This window comes from Herpailurus yagouaroundi, unplaced genomic scaffold, assembly GCF_014898765.1.
Source record: "Herpailurus yagouaroundi ecotype Mexico unplaced genomic scaffold, PumYag 182, whole genome shotgun sequence".
NCBI lineage: Eukaryota > Metazoa > Chordata > Mammalia > Carnivora > Felidae > Herpailurus > Herpailurus yagouaroundi.
In genome coordinates, this window is record NW_024412413.1 from 52,985,727 (window position 1) to 53,007,228 (window position 21,502).

General features: G+C 40.6%; 1 protein-coding gene across 2 annotated transcripts in view; it reads right to left on the bottom strand.

Moving 5' to 3' along the window:
• Positions 1 to 21,502, bottom strand: part of SRGAP1 (SLIT-ROBO Rho GTPase activating protein 1) — a 284,228-nt gene that overhangs the window by 31,222 nt on the left and 231,504 nt on the right. Inside the window, exons 11-15 of one of the 2 annotated variants that reach the window (XM_040491526.1) lie at positions 21,171 to 21,198; positions 14,693 to 14,726; positions 11,521 to 11,581; positions 11,165 to 11,242; positions 9,022 to 9,156 (exon numbers count right to left, since the gene is read on the bottom strand). In XM_040491526.1, coding sequence (XP_040347460.1) covers positions 9,022 to 9,156; positions 11,165 to 11,242; positions 11,521 to 11,581; positions 14,693 to 14,726; positions 21,171 to 21,198 — 336 coding nt within the window. Of the gene's footprint in view, positions 1 to 9,021; positions 9,157 to 11,164; positions 11,243 to 11,520; positions 11,582 to 14,692; positions 14,727 to 15,296; positions 15,400 to 21,170; positions 21,199 to 21,502 lie in introns of both variants that reach the window. The other variant, XM_040491525.1, reaches the window with a different exon arrangement.

Genomic DNA, 21,502 nt, shown 5'->3' on the forward strand with positions numbered 1-21,502 from the left:
CACAGTTCCACAGAACAGGTATTTAGAGACCAATCTCACAGCAGCATTATTCATAATAGCCAAGAGGTAGAAATAACCCAAATGTTCATTGATGGATTACTGGATCAACAAATGTGGTACATATACACAACGAACCATTACTCAGCCTTAAAAAAAGAAATGACATTCTGATACAACATGGATGAACCTTGAAGACAACTTAAGTGAAATAAGCCAGACACAAAAAGACAAAGACTGTAGGGTTCTACTTACATAAGGTACCTGGAATAGTCAGATTCACAGAGACAGAAGGTAGAACAGTGGTTGTCAGGGGCTGGGGGGGAGGAGCAGGGTAGTTACTGCTTTCCGGGTATAGAGCTTCAGTTCGGGAGGATGAAAAAGTTCTGGAGATGGACGGTGGTGATGGCTGCGGAACATGTATTTAATACGACCGAACCGTATGCTTCAAACGGAGAAGATGGTACATTTTGTGCTATGTATATTTTACCACAATTAACAAAACAGATCGGGGGAGGGCACCGTGAGATGCAAACGAAGGATATCAGGAGAGAGAAGGTACAGGCATGTAAAAAAGTGACACCAAAAAGACCAGATAAGATCACGGGAAGCAGGCGTACGTTCTCTGCAACTACAGGAAACGTAAATCAAAGCAAAGCGGAATCGTTGGCATCCCTGAAGTGGCAGCAGATCGATCTGTCCCAAAGGCCTCGGAGCGTGATGGTTGTGAGCAGGACTCAGATATTACCTGGCTGGTTGCTCAACAGGCCTACGGCACACATCCTACAGGAGTCTCGCTCTGGCACAAATGACTCATTTACTCTCCCGAGTCCAGTTAGCAGGTCAAAATTTATGGTTGCTGCGGACGCTCTGATTAATGTGCATTCCCAGCTGGCTCTGAGCGCAGCGACTCATGATCTCTCACTGTTTTCTGCTGCGTGAAAAGACGGATCTTTTCATCCCCTCAGAAGAGTTGTCAGAAAGGAAAACCAGTATTTCGTGTGGGTCTCTTTTAAGCTGGCCTTTGTTTCCACAATTCGGAATCTCATGTAATTAGGTAAAAGTGGCATTCGTCCAATCTTGGTCACAGGCTCAGAGCTCCCTAGGCTTATTTATGTTCTTTTCCTGGCACTGCACGGTTCCCATGTCAGCATCCCAACTTCACAGCATGGGGGTTTGACAGCTCTGTGTAAATGTGTGTGAAAAACTCACCACAAAACACAAGTTACTTGACAAAATGGCAAAACGCTCAAATGGCCATTACGCTGAACATACCAGTTCTCTGTGCGCTATGCGCAAAAGTATTTGTTTGTCAGAAAACAAATAATAAATCACAAGATGCAAGCTTATCCCCAAGTATGACAAGAGGGAAGGAAATTAAGGGCCATATTCAGTCAGAAATGGTTTATTGAAGAGCAGGTACACAAATATTTCTGAGCTCCACAGCTCAACAGGCAGTATTCAAGGTGAAATTCCTAGCCCAATGCCATTTTTAGGTTCACTGTCAGGTCCTGAAAATTGTCAAGGTACCAATCAATTGTGTGCATGTAATAGTGTATGTGTGTGAATGAAAGTGAAAGAGAAAAACAGAGAGATGTTCTAGTACATTTAGATGAATCTTAGCCTAGCCTTGAGATGAGTTACTGGCTGCTCTTCTGGGTGAGAAACGAAATGCTTGCAAATCTTCCTAATTAATCATTGATAGATTGAGTTCTGTGAATTAAACCATAATGTTCTCTCCTAAATAGCAACAACTGTAGAAATAAATAAATACATAATGTTTCTCCTCCTGCTGAATGATCAAGGGTAGTAAAGAAACAGTCTTAGGTTAGGAAGCTTCACTTATTCAGTTCAGATACTAAGCCTGTTCTGTATTTTTAAGGGTAAAAGGAACCCCTAATAAGGCATCAAACAGAAATTTAGAATTCAGACAGAAACCATCACATATGCTACAAAGCTGAAAGAATTTTCAGCAACAAAAACACACACTGGAGAACGAGGAAGACAAAACAAGAGATTTTTTTCCATGAAACAATTAGAAATGGGCAAATAGATTTATGTACTAAAAGGCTCATCATAGTATTTTGTTTAATTGCAAAATCACTGGAAACAACCTAAATTTCTAAAACTAGGATGTGTTAAATAAAAGCCATTATATGGTCACTAAAATCTTACTTTGTAAAATACCTACTGACACAGGAAAACGTTAATAACATCATTAAATTTGAAAAATGGCTTTTAAAGAGCAAATGATACAGTACCATTTTAAGTAGATATATTGAGATATAATTCATGTATAATTCATATATGCAACGTATACAGTTCAATGGTTTTTAGTATATTCACAGTTCATCAATCATGATCTCAGTCCGTTTTAGAACATTTTCATCATCTCAAAAAGAAATCTCACATCCATTAGCAGTCATTTAGTATGATCCCCTTTTATTAAAAGTCTGTGGTATATCCATACAATGGACGATTGTATTTGGTGATAACATAAAGTGCTGATACATGCTACAACATGGGTGAACCTCGAAAACATAGCTAGGTAAATGAAACCCATCACCAAAGACCGTAGATTGTATAATTCCATTTATATATGAAATGGCCAGAATAGGTACGTTTATAGCAGGTAGATTCATGGTTGTCTGGTCCTGGGGGTGGAATGAGTAAATGGGGTATGTTTGCTAATTCTGGTTTCTTTTTGGAGTCATAAATATGTTTTAAAATTGTGGTTACGGTTGTATAATCCTGTGAATATACTAAAAAACATTGATTTGTATACCTTAATGAAGGAATTGTATGGTATGAGAATTATATCTCAGTAAGCTGCTTTTAAAAGTAGATAGGTGGGGCGCCTGGGTCGCTCAGTCGGTTAAGCGGCCGACTTCGGCTCAGGTCATGATCTCTCAGTTCATGAGTTCGAGCCCCGCGTCGGGCTCTGTGCGGACAGCTCAGAGCCTGGAGCTTGTTTCGGATTCTGTGTCTCCCTCTCTCTGACCCTCCCCGTTCATGCTCTGTCTCTCTCTGTCTCAAAAATAAATAAACGTTAAAAAAAATTTTTTTAAAGTAGATAGGTATAAAAAACTTAAAAAAAAAAGTACATAGGTATACGTATAGGAAAAAAACTGGGAACATACCAAAAAGGTTTACATTATCTATACATAGAGGAGTCACAGCTGGTTTATTTTCCTAGATTATTTTCTAATTTTTCTACAGTGATCACATATTAATTGCATAATACGGTTATTTTAAAAATGTACTGGCTGGTTATTTGACGATTTTAAGAAATTACTGTTATTTTTTGAAGGTATGATAATGGTATTATGGCTATGCTATATTAAAAAAAAAAAGAGAAGAGTGTTCACCTCCCAGATATTCATACACACAGAGGAAGTGATGTAATGTCAGAGGGATGATGGAAGGGGTAGAGGTGGGGTAATTTTGTTCAAGAAATGAAAACTGTTCAAGTTGGGTGATTATTTATACTGGAGTTCATTATAATTTTCTGCATCTTTTTATAGCTTTATAGGTGAAATTATGTATGATAAAAGAGTCAAGGGGTGGGGCACCTGGGTGGCGCAGTCGGTTAAGCGTCCGACTTCAGCCAGGTCACGATCTCGCGGTCTGGGAGTTCGAGCCCCGCGTCAGGCTCTGGGCTGATGGCTCAGAGCCTGGAGCCTGTTTCCGATTCTGTGTCTCCCTCTCTCTCTGCCCCTCCCCCATTCATGCTCTGTCTCTCTCTGTCCCAAAAATAAATAAACGTTGAAAAAAACAAAGAGTCAAGGGGTGTTTGGATGGCTTGGTTGGTTCCATGTCTGACTTCAGCTCAGGTCATGATCTCTCATGGATTGTGAGTTGGAGCCCCATGTCGGTCTCTGTGCTGACAGCTCAGAGCCTGCTTTAGATCCTCTGTCTCCCTCTCTCTCTGCCTCTCCCCTGCCTTGCACACACACACTCTCTCAAAAATAAATAAGCGTTTAAAAAAAAAAGGGGGTCAAAAAGAAGGTTGACTATGAACAGAATGGATCATTCAGTTCCACTTTGGCTTAAAAAAAAAAAAAAGTTGTATGTGCCCACAAATACAGAAAGAGCAGAAGGAAATGCAAGAAAATGTGTACATACTACCATTGAGTCTCTGAGTAGTGGCATTACGTGGGACAATATTTTGTTTCACACGCTTTTTGTGTACTTGTCAAGTAGTCTCAAAGACTACATGTTGGTATTGTGGTAGGTAAAAGACCCCCTTAAAAAGGTTTCCTCATGCTCAAGGAGTCACCTGGATAACAACACATAACGTAAAATGAAGTGCAAATGTGTCCTCTTGTTTCCCAGCTCTGAGGCAGCCAGGAAAGACCACAAATTGCTTGAATAGCTCTTGTAGGGCAAGTCCTGTGGACTTCTGCCCTAGGGAATCTCAAGGCCATGGTTTATGGCCATTCTAGGAGCTGCCCAGAATGTGTGGGCACACTCTGGAGCATTTACAAAACCATTCACAAAGTGCATGGTTTAAAAAAAAACAAACAAAAACAATCCTCGGTGAGAAACTGAGATGCTACCAAGGACGTCACTTCAAATTTAGATTGCACTGGAGTCTACCAGGTGTTCATCCAGGTAAGTAATTTTTAAAAAGAAATATGCAGCGAATTGGGGAATGAATAGTGCACATTAAAAAGAGCGCGTGCATGCGTGCTCATGCCAATTTTCTTTTACCGCGTATATTTGCAAGCTTCCAAGGAATGTAGTATTTACGGACATGGAAATGGCACAATAACAACTCACCATTAAAAAAAAAAAAAATCTTCCCCCAAATTCTCCAAAAAATAAGCAAAAAGTAGTAGGTAACCAGACAGCTATGTAAACTCTTAAAAAAGATGAAAAGTGAAGATTTTTCTATACAAAGTAAATACCACATGAAATTACTTTAGTAGGAAAAATCAGTCCAATTATAGCAATGCCAGGAGAAGATGACACGGATATAAACGATCAACCTACATGAGATCTCTCTCTCTCTCTCTGTGCTTCTATTACATACTAACTTAGATTGCATTTATTTGTAAATACCTTAGCTCTCTTACTACCTCTTTAAACCTCTTGAATGCAAAAATCAAGTCTTTGAATCCCTAGAAAGTTTTGCACACTGCAGTCAATTAATCAATGGTTCAGATGATCAAAAACTGTAATGTCAGTGAAAGGATATAATGATGAATGACATATTATACCACTCTGAAAGAATTGATTGAAAATCCAGAAAAAAAACATGGTATATACATCAGGGTCACACTGGTATGAGAAAAATGCTTGCCTAGAGATAAATCAATAATAGCTAGAAATCCTCTCCTTTTTAAGAGATTAGATGTTGGAAGAAAAGGGGTTGTTACAAACAGTGCCACTGTACGTTCTTGAAAAACCTCCTATTCTGCAAAAACGTGCTCTAGAAATAACAGGACTTCTGGGGAAAAGTAGGGTTGGGACACACTGCTCAATACCTATGCAACTTTGTAACTCTAGCACTAACAGTAAGTAACATTGACAGTACTACCTAAATGACTAGCACAGTTAAATCTGTAACTAACCAGCATCGCTACTCTCTAGCGTCCTTAGCAACCTTCAAACCCGGGACTCCTGCCTTTTTTTTTTTTTTTTTTTTTTTTTAATGTTTACTTTTGAGAGAGAGGAGAGAGAGAAGGGCAGAGAAAGAGGGAGACACAGAATCCAAAGCAGGCTCCAGATTTCGAGCTGTCAGCACAGAGCCCAACGCGGGGCTTGAACCCACAAACCATGAGATCATGACCTGAGCTGAAGTTGGATGCTTAACTGACTGAGCCACCCAGGTGCCCCAGTTCAGATTTTCATAACCACAATAATATTTTTTGTTCAATGAAAGTATGAAGTGATTTTACAACACTAACGGACAGGGCAGTCCAACGCACTTTATCCCACTGGTACATGTAAACACGTATGTTGATAAGATGTATGTACCTAGAAAACCACCGAGCCTTGTAGAGTGCTTATTATTTTTCCAGATTTAACTTTCTGGCTACGATATTAGGAAAGTCTCTGAACAAGGCCAAAGGAGAATTCCAGAAGTGTGACACTTCCTTTTCAGTTCTTTCCAGCTGGGTCATAGGCCTACTGTGGTGACTCAGGCTATGTAAGGGCCTTGGAATGGACACACAAGGCACAGTTCTGAACCCCACACAAGACATCAGGCTGTGCGAGGTGGGGGTGGACACAGAATTACGCCTGGTGAGTTCATCCTCAACAAGAGCCAGGATTTTAGGCCTGAATACCGACAAAAGAATTCCGGTGAAATTTTGGTGGCATTCAACGACTATGAGTGATGTACTTACTGTGTACCTGGAATTAATGATGCCAAGCATTAGGGCTACAAAACTGAATAATCTGTCAAGACCTCGCAGGCCTGTGCAGCTCACTGTAGGCATTTCAGTGAACATACTCTTTGCTAGGCACTCCTCCTGGTATCTCACATGGATAAGCTCATTTACTTCTCAGCCCTGTGATATGTGGTCTGCTGTTCTCCCGGTTTTATTTTTGTGAAATGTTTACTTATTTTGAGAGAGAGAGAGAGAGCACGAGCACACAAGTTGGGGAGGAGCAGAGAGAGAATCCCAAGCAGGCTTTGCACCGTCAGCACAGAGTCTGACACGGGGCTCGATCTCACATACGGGGAGATCGTGACCTGAGCCGAAATCAAGAGTTAGACGCTCAACTGACTGAGCCACCCAGGCACCCTTATTCTCCCTATTTTATAGCTCATGAATCTGGGATGCAGAGAGCTTAAGAAACTTGCCTAAGGTCACATAGCTGGTGAGCAATTTGAACCCAGGCTATTTGAGTTGCAAGCCTACATTCTTAACCTCTTCCCTGAATTCTCTCTGTAGCACAGAGAAGGAGGGGTTAAAAACGCTAATGTGGGGCATTAAGAAAAACGACAGACCTATGTACACAGTGGAACGTTAGCAGAGGAGACAGGGACTAATTCTGCGAGGCGGTATGGGAACGACGACATGCTGAAAGGGTGCCGGGCCAGCAATCCTTCAAGCAGATGTCACATGGCTACCAGGGACAGTAGACCACACGGCGTGGGCAAAGGCACGGAGATGGGCGATGGCCCGGAATGCTGCCGCTTGTGGCGTGCTGCTGTTGATAAATGAAGTACACAGCCCAGGGGTGGCAGACGGAAGTGTGGACAAGCAGAAAGAGACCAGATAGACAAAATGACTCGGTTCTATGAAATGGTCACACCAAGGAGCTCATCTTCTGGTGGGAAATATTCAAAGAGGTTTTAAACGAGAGTGGTGGGAACAATACGACCAAATCTGCCCTGTGGGGTCTAGCCATGGTGTGAAGGACAGAATGACACGGGGAGGGGGTGGGTAGGAGGCAAGAGTTGGCAGGATCTAGAAGTAGGGACTGACTCCACTTGGCAGACTGTTACCAGCAGTCCCAGTGGAAGCCAAGTCACTGGCACTGGAGTGGGGAAGGAGGGATGAGCTGGGAGAGTTTCTGATGGTAGGAGGACTTGAGGACTGGGGGGCGAACTAAAGGGTGGGTTGGGCAGGTGGGGTAAGAAGGTTTCTTGATTTTTTTTTTTTAATTAATTAATTTTGAGAGAGAGAGAGAGAGCGCGAGCGAGCACACGCATGAGGAGGGGAGGGGCAGAGAGAGAGGGAGAAGGAGAATCCCAAGCAGCCTCTGTGCTGACAGCCCAGATGCTGGGCTTGAACTTGAACCACGAACTGTGAGATCATGACCTGAGGCCAAACCAAGAGTTGGACATTTAACTGAGCCTCCCACCCCAGGCGCCCCGAGGCAAGCTTGATTCTTATGCAGGCCCTCACTGTGGGATTTGAATCAGCTCTAGACCCTTGCCTGGGAACTGGGGCTTTAAAAAGGCATCCTGTGGGGCGCCTGGATGGCTCAGTTGGTTAAGCCTCCAACTTCGGCTCAGGTCAGGATCTCATGTTTCATGAGTTCGAGCCCCCCATCTTTGGATCCTCCCTCTCTCTCTGCTCCTTCTCCACTCACACACACTCTCTCAAAAAGAGATAAACATTAAAAGCCACATGCATTTTTATTTTTATTAAATTTTTTTTTTTAACGTTTTCTTTTTGAGACAGGGAGAGACAGAGCATGAACAGGGGAGGGGCAGAGAGAGAGGGAGACACAGAATCTGAAACAGGCTCCAGGCTCTGAGCTGTGAGCACAGAGCCCGACGCGGAGCTCGAACTCACAGACCGCGAGATCATGACCTGAGCCGAAGTCGGCCGCTTAACCAACTGAGCCACCCAGGCACCCCCACATGCATTTTTAGATGTACAGAACTCGGTATGGTTAACACCTAATTCCCGGCATCATTATTTTCACCTTTCCTGTAGTGTCAACCCGCCCCCCCAACCCCGCCTCTGCCGCCCGAGTAACACAGTAATGCTGTTTACCTGCTGATGATTCTCAGTTGTATGATACATCATTCATAGTCCCACAGCACCTTCACCTATTAGCTGGGGATGCCCACGGACAGATAATTACCACCTGGTGTCTCTGCACTGTACTGATGGTCATTTATCTCATTTTACTTTAGTCCTCAACGTAATGTTCCAAGATGGGTAAATTACTCCACTCTTAAGATTGGTGGAGAAAACCAAGAACCAAGAGCCAAAAAGAAGTTACATTCCATGCTACAACTTCCCCCTCTCCCTTAGCTGTCGGTTGGCACCTGCCTTTCTGCTTTATTCCAGTCACTAAGTGGGACGCTCTCGGGCTGTATGGAACTTGTGGGTGGGTGTTCGGGAGCAAAACCCACTCAGCTCAGGGCGAGGCCACAGCTGGAGGATGACTCATATCGTATCCAGAAAGAAAACAAACGGTCTCAAAAATCTGGTGGTCAAGGGGTAGTGGTTAGGGGAGGATACGCGGAGAGGGGCCGCTGCCTTTCCAGGAAATTGGTGAGTGAAACAATTCTGGTGCAAAAAGACTTAAAAAAAAAAAAAATCCACTTACTGATACAAGAAATCAGATCGTTGAATCTTTCCTTAGGAAAGAGGGGGTTTTCCAGCCCACGGAAATACAGCTTCAGAACGCCAGCAACGGAGTTAATATCATGGTTACTCTGGTCATCAGCCAAAGGGTTTTCACCTATATAAAAAAAAAAAAATCAGTTACATGCGCAGTGCTTCTTTTTCTTCCTCTGAATAAAGATATATTTCTGTACTCACACATGTTTCTATATATACATGTATCTTTTAATTTCACTTTATGAAAGATTATATAGTACTAAAATTAAACTAATTGGTTTAGATATCCCAACCCATGATTAACCTAAAAATAGTTGGTTAAAATAAAGCTTTTTAAAAAAATCTCAGGCTACCAAATAATCCCTTACAAGTTACCCATATCTTAAAATAAAATATTGTGGGACTTATAGTTAAAATCTAATCTTAGCTTGACATGAATTCAAATACTACACTCTGTGTTTTTTATCCTACTGGAAAAAGACACAATATAGATACAATATCAGAAATATTATAGGATGCACCTAATTGTGAATGCCTACAATTATATAAACATTTCCCAGTGGCACGGTGCTGTTCACGGCACATTTGAAAGCTGCCTTCAGCAGTGGGAGATTCTGAAATCAGATAGAGGAATTTGAAAATGTACCCTTACTAGTACCAAGGGATTTGTATAAAAAGTACAAATTTAAAAAATATATCCCAAATACGAAATTATATCATTCTTTATGGTAAGCAGTTTTAAAATTTATATAACTGGCCTGGCTATTCCACGTCCCTGAGAATTAAACTGAGATAAAATTCTTGAGAAGCTCAACATAACATGCAGCCTTAAGTCAAACTCCATTTTTTATTCACAGGTCTGTTCTGAAGTTCACAAAAATTGTACACTGTGTTTTAACTTTTTTTTTTTTTTTTTTTTTTTTTGCCTCTTGGGGCAGTTTATTTTCAGGGACCTGGGATTCCTTTTTCTCTGGGAAATGATTGAACACAAATTCACAATTTTTTTTTTTTCTTTCCCACAGAGAGAAAGCCTCACCCAAAGAGATCACAAACAAGTAACAAAATACCAGGGGGATTTCCAAGGAAAAATAATCAAGCATTTTGCCTGTGGTAACTGGCACAGAAAGTGACGCTTTAGACACTTCAGCTTATGCTGAACATGGTTCATAGAAGAGACTGGGAGCATGTGGCTGCTGAGAGAGAAGGCTGTTCTGCTCCACACATCGTATCAGAGAACTTAAAACAGAAAAGACAATCTGGAGCCAAGTTGATCTCTTCCACCAAGATTTCAAACTTTCAAGGGCTCTGTGACAAAGGAAATGAGACTGAGAGAGAGAAGCCCTGTCTCCAGGCCATGATACCCCCTACTCTGCATGTTCAGCCTGACTTTCAAACAGATGAAGGAAGGTACAGATTTACCCAGGAGTCCACAGGACACAAATCATCATAATTGGGGAGCATCAGTAACTAAGAGCCATCACTAACAAGTTAGGCATTTGCAGTGATTATACCACATCCCCACACCAAGTTGGAATCTTGCAGATGACGAACCTGAGACCTAAAGAAGAGATGAGTAGCTTGACCAAAATCAAATGATTAGTAAATCAAAGAGTCTGATTTGATTCTGGGTCTGCCTAACACTAACGTCTACGGCTTTGCTAATTATAATGTGTGGATTAACAGTTCAGTAGGATTTATTTGAAGCCAATTATGAACAAACGTAAGGTCACAGGGAAGGAGTCTGGGGGTGGTAATAAGAGGGAGGAAAGCATTTCTGACAAAGGACACAGACATGTAGCTGGAATGAGTCACCTCCAACGCCTGCCAAGTAGGCCCAGGGCTATCGGGCTATTCTTCTAGAACCCTCTCACGTGCCACCTTTGACACATGCTGAGGATTACCAATGCCAGTCCTAAACCGGGATATAAAGCTCATAAGTTTTTGTATACTTGATTACAAAATTTTATGATTTTGGCTTCATTTCTCGGCTATTCCAAATAGCTTCCTATCTCAACATCCAAAATGAAATGAGAGGTTCCGGAGATACGCAGAATGAGCATGCCACTTCACTCTGCGGCAAATGATGGCTTTTTAACGTGGTTTCTTTGTAGGTATACACAGGCAATTACCTCTCTCAAATGAATTTTTAATATCATTGACTTCCACCTGGGAACCAGACACTCTGAAAATCCCCTGATGCTGAAGACCTAAAGAGAAAAGAAGAGGAAGGGGATGAAAAATTTCCATCACAGCCTCCAGGTTCCCCTTTCCCCAGTAATCAAGTGTTTAACGGAAAGCACATTCACTGAAATATTTCCAGGGATTATTTCTTTTTAAATAAGAATTTCAGAGGTGCTTGGCTGGCTCAGTTGATGGAGCACGTGACTCTTAACCTGGGGGTTGTAAGGTTGAGCCCCACACTGGGTGTAGAGATCACTTAAATAAACCTTAAAAAAAAAAAAGGATTTCATAGTTTAGGGCTTACCATAGAGATTGATGAACCGAATACAGCTTTCCACAATGAGGGGGATAATCTGTCCTGAGTCCTGGGTAAAGAGATGGAAACCACTTAACCACAAAAGAGAGGCATCAATCACACACAGTAATAAAGCTCGCAGTTTGACCCTACTTAAAGAGTGATTTTTACTCTTTTTAGATGATCATTTCCAAATACATCCCCCTCTAAAATACTCAACAAAGGCCAAAAATCAAATTATATTTAACCAAAGGTAGATTTCAGTTCTGGAGCAAACCAAATTAAATGCATTTAAGGTAATTCTGTTTCCATCTACTCTGTTGTATCTGGAGATGTCAATGCTAATTCATCTCTTTTCCTTATATTTAGGCTCACACATCAAAGCGAATATGTGAATCATTCATTTTTTTTTAAAGGTTATTAGAAGTAATTAATCTAATGGACCTAAGAACAACTCTCTGTATTCTAACCTTAGCATCTTAGGACTATCTTAGGTGGCCATCTTACAGCCACCTTGGTCACCAAACACAAACATTCAGCCACTTTGGGATCCTCTCTGCGACATCCCTGAGAGTACACCACCATTTGGATGACAACAGTTATTTAAAAAAAAAAAAAAAAAAAAAAAAAAAAAAAAAGCTTATATGTTTCCAGATGCAGGATATGAGGATTGCTTTATAGATGATTATAATGTGTCATATATTTATTTGGTCTGCATCAGAACTTACTCATCGATTTTTCATCGTTATTTTTACATGTTTTAAGGACTATGAAAAAACTGCACAAATGCACATCCCATTAAATCTTGCTTTCTTAGGAAGGGGCAGTTTTTTGGCCTTCTTTCCCCACTTCTTGTAATCCAGTCAGTGCATTCTTCACTCTACAGTCAGTGAACAAATGTGAACCCTGGAACTTTTTAAAAACATGTACAGGATGACAGAGGAGATCAAGGAGCTGCTGAGGTCACAGTTAAACATGTATCAATGCCATGCACTCCATGTAGTTAAAGAAGGTTACGGGCTGTGGAGTTATTTTCTGTGTACTTTTAAAGACTATGCTCTTTTACGAATGAGATCTTTATAGAAACATGGAGATTCAAAATGATTAGCAGACATCAGGTACTAATTCATGAGGAATTTTATTCTGAAACACAAGAAGAATTTGGTTGTCTTAATACATTAGAACAATTCAGAACCCACTAACCTTTCCAATTAAGCAAAAGGGGAAGGCTTGGGGACAATGCAGCTGAGCAATTTAAACTATTATTCCTAAAACGGGTAACACATTTCTCGAGGAATAGTTTTATTTTAGGTTTTAAGACCATCTAATCAGTGTGTAAACCAGTTAATGCTTCAATTACTTCTGGAGCCTGCATTAAGTTTCTCTGATTAGTTAAATTGTTTTAGGGATGTAAACTCTATTAATTTCTTAGAGAAGGTCCTTAAGGATAAAAACTCTTTTGAGTGTGACTAGTTGGCTCAAGAGTAGCAATGTAATTACATCAAAACTTACTGAATATGTGAGGGGATTTTTCTTTAAGGTATGTGTGCTTTAAGGGAAGTAACCCTTATATGAACAATTCATTTAACACTGTACTCTAGAAGAACAACAAATATTTAAAGGCAAGTGATAAAAGGAGAACATTAGTTTGCACCTCCGCTGAACTTAGTATTAAAAGCATAAACAAAGAATAAAATGTTATTAAAAGAAAAATGTTTGCACAAAGAGAGTTCTCCATAAAATGTCTTAAGTTTTTATATGATTCAAAAATATTTCCACCTTCACATTTACTCAGGTAATTGCTAATCTTGTGCTGATCATCTGTATTCTGATATAATGAATTTTGTGGTCAAAAGATAACTGTGTATTAATTTAATTTCATGGATGCCAAACGTGTTGGTAGAAAATATTTTATAAGAAGTGAAACAATGGGCTGTGCTCCATCTATCATTCAAATAAATCCCTTTGTGCCTCAATTTTCCCATGGGAAAAAGGAAAAGTGGTTTGCTCTTGTCTCACGGTGGTATCGTGGGGACGTCAACTGATCGAGCAAGTCCCAGAAGCACAGAGATCTCTGTATCCATTGTTTTGCTGCTAAGACCTAAGATTTTTTACATGCCATCTGGGACACCAAGGGGCTCACATAAGTGAATTTCCCATAATAGATGGTTTGCTCTTTCTTTAGTACCTAAATTCGGGTTCTATTAACTGTTCTTAATAAAAAATCTCTTTAAAAATGTAACAGGAGTTGTCCTATCACCTTAAGCAGTCATTCTTGGACCATGTTATCCAGTGCCATGGGATCACACACTTGTCTCTTTGAGCTTTCCTCTATCCTTCCTCTGCACATCTCAGCGCTCTCATCTCATCTGCCCTTCTCTCCATGTCATTTGCCCCCACTTACAGGCCATGGGCTGGGAAACTAGCTAATCAAGTTTGACAAGAATTTGATATTAAATTAGAGCCAATCAGGCTCTTTGGAGGCTTATGGCAGTGGGTTTGTGATTGTGATTTAGGTTGTCCGGTGGCTTCTCAATGCCAAGGTGAAGGGCTCAGTTTTAAGGCAGCCAGAGGTTTCTAATCTCTGTGTGTATGTGTGTGTATGTATGTATGTCTCTGTCCATGTGTACATGCCATATGCACACATTCTTTTAGCCATTAGTGCACATATTTGATACAAGATCTGTCTTTAAAGAAACTAAGCCACCTGTAACATATTATCGGGGAGGTTAGTAATGATGTAGTTTCCTACGTAAGTTTAGTCTTCTGAAACTGTCATAAAATGTTAGCCACGAAAAAGAAAGCTCTTCTCTTTTTTGTCTAATTTACATGAGGGTCCACAATCCAGTATTGCTGTGCATTTGGTATTTAATATGGTTTGCCTTAACAAGAGCCCTTGACTTGAATTTGGTACAACTGACAAGTATGTAATGTAAAGACTATCCAGTTTTGCTAGAGAAGACAATTCTTCCTCAATCAGTGTTTGATTTCTGTAATCCCTTTTGATAGTAAACAGGTAGGAATCTATAAAGAGTGAAGCCTGTTTTTAAACCTAATTTCCAACTGCAAACATTGTTCTTTTAAAGACCTTAAAAATCTAATTAAAGCCAAGCATGATGATGGTTTGAAAATGATACCAAGAGCAAAAGAGGCTGTGCCCTCGCCTCCCTTTGCACTATACCTGATGTCTCGCGTGCGAGTTCCTTCGTCCTCGGCTAGAAGCATTATCAGAAATACAGGATGAAAAAGAAGACAGAGTAAACACAGCAGAGATACAAGATCTAGACCACAGGGTCTTACAATTTATCCAATATAATGAATTCCTCAAGTCATGGGAAATCAAGACTCTTGCTGTTCAGAGCTACCCTAACAATGTACTTTAAAAATATATTTTGTGCCATCTAATTTGTGCGAGTAAATATTTTACACTGTCTGTTAACTAAGTCGAATTTAAATAAATTAAATAAAAAACACACAAGACCAAAATATTTTATCAGGTAGCTCTTTTCCTTTTTGCACAAATTATGGCTTTTTTTTTTTTTTAAATAAAGAGGGCTTTCTCTTTTGCCAGCATACTACTACCCACATTTATTTCCTCTTCTGAAGGCACTCAAACCAAATATTCTTTCCTCTCTGACTTCAGGAAATATTATATTGATTTTCTGGGAAAGCAAAGAGCCCCAGGACAGACTTGGACATAATGACCTGCCTCTTCTTACGAGAGGCTGAGACCATTATAGGCAAGAAGCGTGGAGATCAGCCACCCAAACGGCTGGTGCCAGTACCTTGACGAATGTTTCCAAATCCCCATTAAACAACTTAGCATTATACTGTGAGCGGGGTCTGGACTTCCTGTGTTTCTGGGGCTTAGGGGGAACATTTGGAGGCCTAAGGGAAGGGAATATAATTACTGAGCATGGCAGAAATCAAACAATGAATGAAACCCCCACAGGTGACATCAAAGTTACAAAACAGGAATTCTTGTGTTCCCTCCCCACCCCTACCCATGGGGAAAACAGTTCTTCCCATTTCCCATTTACTTACTTTTACTTATGTGATCAAAAGCCATACAAACTATTCATTCAGAGTACTCTTTTCTTATATGCTGTATTTGATATTTGTTTGCTAGACTGTTTAAAAATGGAATTGTGAGCTATCTGGCCAAGTGTTACAAACTCCACTTGCTTACGGGACACACAGAAGATACAATGAGTCATAAAAATTAGGGCTCTTGATAAATCCCAGTATGAGAAAGTAAATGTAATTATTTTTAGTTACAACTAAAATATCGCACCTTTTCAATATTCCTCAGATATTAATGGGGTTTTAGTTTATGCGAAAGTTAACGATCAACGGAGTCACAAGTGAAAAAATGAGTTTGGTTTCAATGCTCTTTCAGGGCAGTAGATAGAGGCTCATATGAATTATTAGTTCTTTATAACAAACTGTCTCATCACTTAAATATTTGTAGAGCATTAGGATGCACCCCTTATTCTGTTCTGGACTCTCTCCATCTCCAGTCTGTTTGCCTTGGTGGCTAAGTTAGGGTCTCTAACACACACATGCAGTGTTCTGCATGGTATATTTAGACCCTGCCTCGTCTTGCCCTGGAGTGCAGACAGGGAACTTCTTCTGTTCCTCTTAAGAGCAAAGAGAGCCAGAAGTGCCTGACTCAGCCTCTTCAGCTGTGCTGAATGGAATACAGGGAAAAACAGTCCCAAGAATTTTCTTCAGACATTCCTATTTTAACTCCCTAATTGGAAGGCTTATATGAGGGTGTACATCGCACTTGAAAATCAGGTCAAGTCCTTCATTATGCTGCCAACTGTCTGGGAAGAATTACCTTTTTGGTTCATTAAAGTTCAGAAAGGCCAGTTTAGAAACAAAATCCTAAGAATATGAGGAAGCCTGGCTAGATTTGTAAGACATTATGCCAATCTATCAAGAGAGGTGGGGGTATAAATTTCATTTAAAAAAAAAAAAAAAAGATGAGCACTGGGTGTTGTATGGAAACCAATTTGACAATAAATTTCATATATATATATAAAAAAAAAGAGAGAGGCAGGGGAGCAAATTTGACAGCCTTCCACAGCCAAATTCTAAGACTCGACTAGCAGGCCGGCTCAGAGGACTGATGGGGTGTGCAGCAAACAGCACCTGAAGCCCCCATGTGCTTGACAGGTTACAAGGAGTCTTTGCAAGCGTCTAGAAACAAATATGGAAACTTCTATCAGGCATCACGTCATGTCCTGCCCCAGTTGGCTCTTCTGAAATCTCATCTGCACACCGAATTGTGTCATTCGTGGGGGAAAGCATCACGTAGGCATAAAAACCAAAACTACCCATCAAGGAGCTTAACCTTATGTGCCTGGTTTCATCCACTCTTTTCATTATTTTACAAGTGTTTTAAATATGGACTATTTTTATTCTGTTGTGGTGAGGCCAAAAGATCAGAGGTTAACTGTTACTGAAAAGATAGTGTGTTTCCCACACTTCCCAAGAGGAGGGGGCCATGCTACTATATGGGGTGGGGTGGGGTGGGGTCCGTGGGGAAGCACTGCAGTCAGTGAGGAGGCAGAGGGAGTGAGAGGAAGTACGTGCAATGGTGTAGGTTTCCATGGGAAGGAAAGGGCAAGGCAGGGTAAACGGGTTAGGACTGGCTAGTTTGAATAAGTTTGGCGGGCTCTGGGGAACAGTTGTCTGGCACCTGGCTGTCACTAGGGAAGGGGAAGAGTCACCCTGAATGTGACAGCCCCGTAAAGGATGCAGTTGGGGTTATGGGTCTGGACGAGTTGGCTCGGCATACAAAAGGCAGACGTGCAAGCACCACCTTTACTATTCCTACGAATTGGCTAACCTTGGGAGTGGCAGTTCCTCCAAGGTGAGCAAGGCCCCGAGATATCAGAGCATCAACTACTGAAACTGGAAAAAATGGTTACTACAGGGTCCAACAGAGATGCACATTTGGTAATATCTGGAGCAGCTGATGACGCTGAAGGGGTAAGAGCACAGGCTCATTCTGTTTGGTCGCAGATTCACGGGACAAGCAAATCTTGTAGCTCGAACCAAAGCCCCCTCGTAGGGCTAGACAGTCATTCCTGCATGACTGAGACATGAAGAGTGGCTCCTGGCTGGGGCAAATGAAGACATGTCTTTTGAGTTGTCTCCCACAGGCCTGAAGATGGCCTCTCTTGATGATTGTAAGTTATGAGGCAAATGTGAAGACACTACTGTTGTGAGAAACCTGAGATGAAAACAAACTGCCCGAGGGCTTCTCAAAGTAACTTCCGTGGCAACGTGGCTCATCAGGAAGCCGGCACATGATGGCCCTGCTTCACCATGTACACATCAGGTGAAGAGAATCAGGACCAGGCCATTCAACATTTGGATTATCTGACCAGTTCCGGTTTGGTGCCTGCCACACAGCTTCCTTAATCTGGCCTCCTATGGAGGATGCCCACGTGAATGAGAGAAAGCATGAGTGAGGTTAATGTACGTATCTAGTCTGTTTGGCAATGACAGTTCTCAATGCAAATTGATATATTTGCATTTCTTCACATTTAAAAAAAATTTTAAGTGTTTTTTAAATGCTTATTTATTTATTTACAGAGAGAGAGAGAGAGAGAGAGAGAGAGAGAGAGAGAAAGAGGGAGGGAGGTAATTCCAAGCAGGCTCCGTGCTGCCAGAACAGAGCCTGATGCACGGCTTCATCCCATGAACCATGAGATCAAAATCTGAGCTGAAATCTACAGTCAGAGGCTTAATTGACTGAACCACCCAGATGCCCCTAAAACATCTTTTTGTGAAGTGCCTTACATTACTTATAACATAGAGACGACAGGTAAAACAGTTGATAGTACAAAGAGATAATATATATGAAAAAAACTCCATAAATACAAAACACAAAAGGCCCTGAATAGCCAAAGTAATATTGAAGAAGAAAACCAAAGCAGGAGGCATCACAATCCCAGATTTTAGCCTCTTCTACAAAGCTGTAATCATCAAGACAGTATGGTATTGGCACAAAAACAGACACACAGACCAATGGAATAGAATAGAGAACCCAGAATTGGACCCACAAATGTATGGCCAACTAATCTTTGACAAAGCAGGAAAGTGTATCCACTGGAAAAAAGACTGTCTCTTTAGCAAATAGTGCTGGGAAAACTGGACAGCAACATGCAGAAGAATGAAACTAGACCACTTTCTTACACCATTCACAAAAATAAACTCAAAATGGATGAAAGACCTGAATGTGAGGCAGGAAACCATCAAAACACTAGCGGAGAAAGTAGGAAACAACCTCTGTGACCTCAGCCACAGCAATTTCTTACTCGACACATCTCCAAAGGCAAGGGAATTAAAAGCAAAAATGAACTATTGGGACCTCATGAAGATAAAAAGCTTCTGCACTGCAAAGGAAACAATCAACAAAACTAAAAGGCAACCAATAGAATGGGAAAAGATATTTGCAAATGACATATTAGATAAAGGGCTAGTACCTAAAATCTATAAAGAAGTCACCAAACTCCACACCTAAAAAAACCAAATAATCCACTGAAGAAATGGGCCAAAGACATGAATAGATACTTCTCCAAAAAAGACATCCAGATGGCCAACAGACACATGAAACAATGCTCAACGTCACGCCTCATCAGGGAAATATTAATCAAAGTCACACTGAGATACTACCTCACGCCGGTCGGATTGGCTAAAATGAGCAAACCAGGAAACTATAGATGCTGGCGAGGATGTGGAGAAACGGAAATCCTCTTGCACTGTTGGTGGGAATGCACATTGGTGCAGCTGCTTTGGAAAACAGTGTGGAGGTTCCTCAAAATATTAAGAATAGATCTACCCCATGGACCCAGCAATAGCACTGCTAGGAATTTACCCAAGGGATACAGGAGTGCTGATGCATAGCGGCACATGTACCCCAATGTTTATAAGCAGCGCTTTCAACAATAACCAAATTATGGAAAGAGCCTACATTGTCCATCAATGGATGAATGGATAAAGAAGATATGGTATATGTATACAATGGAATACTACTTGGCAATGAGAAAGAATGAAATCTGGCCATTTGCTGCAACGTGGATGGAACTGGAGGGTATTATCCTAAGTGGAATAAGTCAGTCAGAGAAGGACAGATACCACCATGTTTTCACTCTTATGTGGATCCTGACAAACTTAACAGAAGACCATCGGGGAGGGGAAGGGGGGAAAAAAGTTACAGAGGGAGGAAGGCAAACTATAAGACACTCTTAAATACAGAGAACTGAAGGTTGATGGGAGGTGGGAGAGAGGGGAAAGTAGGTGATGGGCATTGAGGAGGGCACTTGTTGGGATGAGCACTGGGTGTTGTATGGAAACCAAGTTGACAATAAACTATATTAAAAAAACATTTATTTACTTACTTTCATTCATTCATTCATTCATTCATTCATTCATTCATTCATTCATTCATAGACAGAGAGAGACACAGACAGAGAATCCCAAGCAGGCTCCATGCTGCAAGAACAGATCCCAATGTGGGGCTGGATCCCAAGAACCGTGAGATCAAGACCTGAGCTGAAATCAAGAGTCAGAGGCTTAATGGACTGAGCCATCCAGGCACCCCTAAAAAATCTTTTTTTGAAGAGCCTTACATTTCTTATAACATAGAGACAACAGGTAAAACAGTTGATAGTACAAAGAGATAATATATATGAAAAAAGCTCCATAAACTGCAGAAGTAACATTCCTCTTTGTCACTGACGCAAGGAAGAAAAAAAACCTCAGTATTTTTGTGAAGTTCAGACAAGTCACTAGCTGTATCTTCCTAGTTGGTTCACCAAGAAGAGAAGCTTCCTTTTGAATAAATTGCCCAGTAGAAACATACAGAGCCTTGAAAATCAACTTGCCAATTACTGCCCCCCCCCACACCCTCCCAGTGTTCTAAATTCTGCTCACCTTAAAGAGAACTCAGCTTCAAGAGTACAAAGTCTAGATATGCCAATTAGAATAATTTCTGGCTGTTATACAAATGCTGGCACAGAAAAATAAAAGTTGCACATTTTCCCCAACCCAGATCAGAATCTGCTTCCAAAAAGGCTTTTCTCAGCAGTGGCTTCAAAATCCCTTCATGAATGAAAAAAAGGGGGGGTGGGGAGAAAAGAAAGAAAAAAATGTGCAACACAGGTATAGCATTAAATTTTCATCTTTTAAGTGAAAGGTGTAAGAAGATAAAATCCTGAGTATTCAGTAGAGTTCTAAGTTTTATAGGACATAAGGAAAAGTAGGAGCAAAAAGTAACTCATCATGCTTTTCATTTGCTAACACACTAGATGTGTACATAATGTTGCTTCTTAATTGAATTCTCAAATCAGACTATTTCCAGAAACTTAAAAGTGTTTTGGATTAAATAAACCAAACCCATCTGATTTAGGTCTTTCTTAAAGAGTCTTACAATCACACTGGGAAACCCTCCGATCGGCCAGAGCAAATTTGGTTTTGTGAGAACCCCAAACATGTCATGTTACTAGGTTTGGTCGAGTCAAAATGATCTTCCATGTTCATTGGCAAAGTATGTTCATTCTCACAGTGCTGAAATGGTTGCTTGTTGTAAAGGAAAAAAAAAAAGGTGACACACAATGAGTTATGATAAAACATTTGCCTACCTTGTAGTCATATATTCAGCTTTATGACCTGCAGAAAAAAATTAAAATAAGTAAATTGAATGGAATCAGTGGAATGCATTTGGTAATCTTTTGAATCACTTGTCCCTTATTTTAAGATGCTGAGTTTATAATAATTACAAATTTTATGGTGGAAAGCATTAGGATAGCATATGATAGACAAGTAAAGTCAATACAGTATTTCATAAAACCTATACCTAAAATTTAATAAATCCTATAGATTGGAGAAATAGGTTTCACTTGGCAATTTGAAGCAAGGGCATTTATTTATTTATTATTTAGAAAACATGAAATAGCTGTTGGATCTTCAGTGT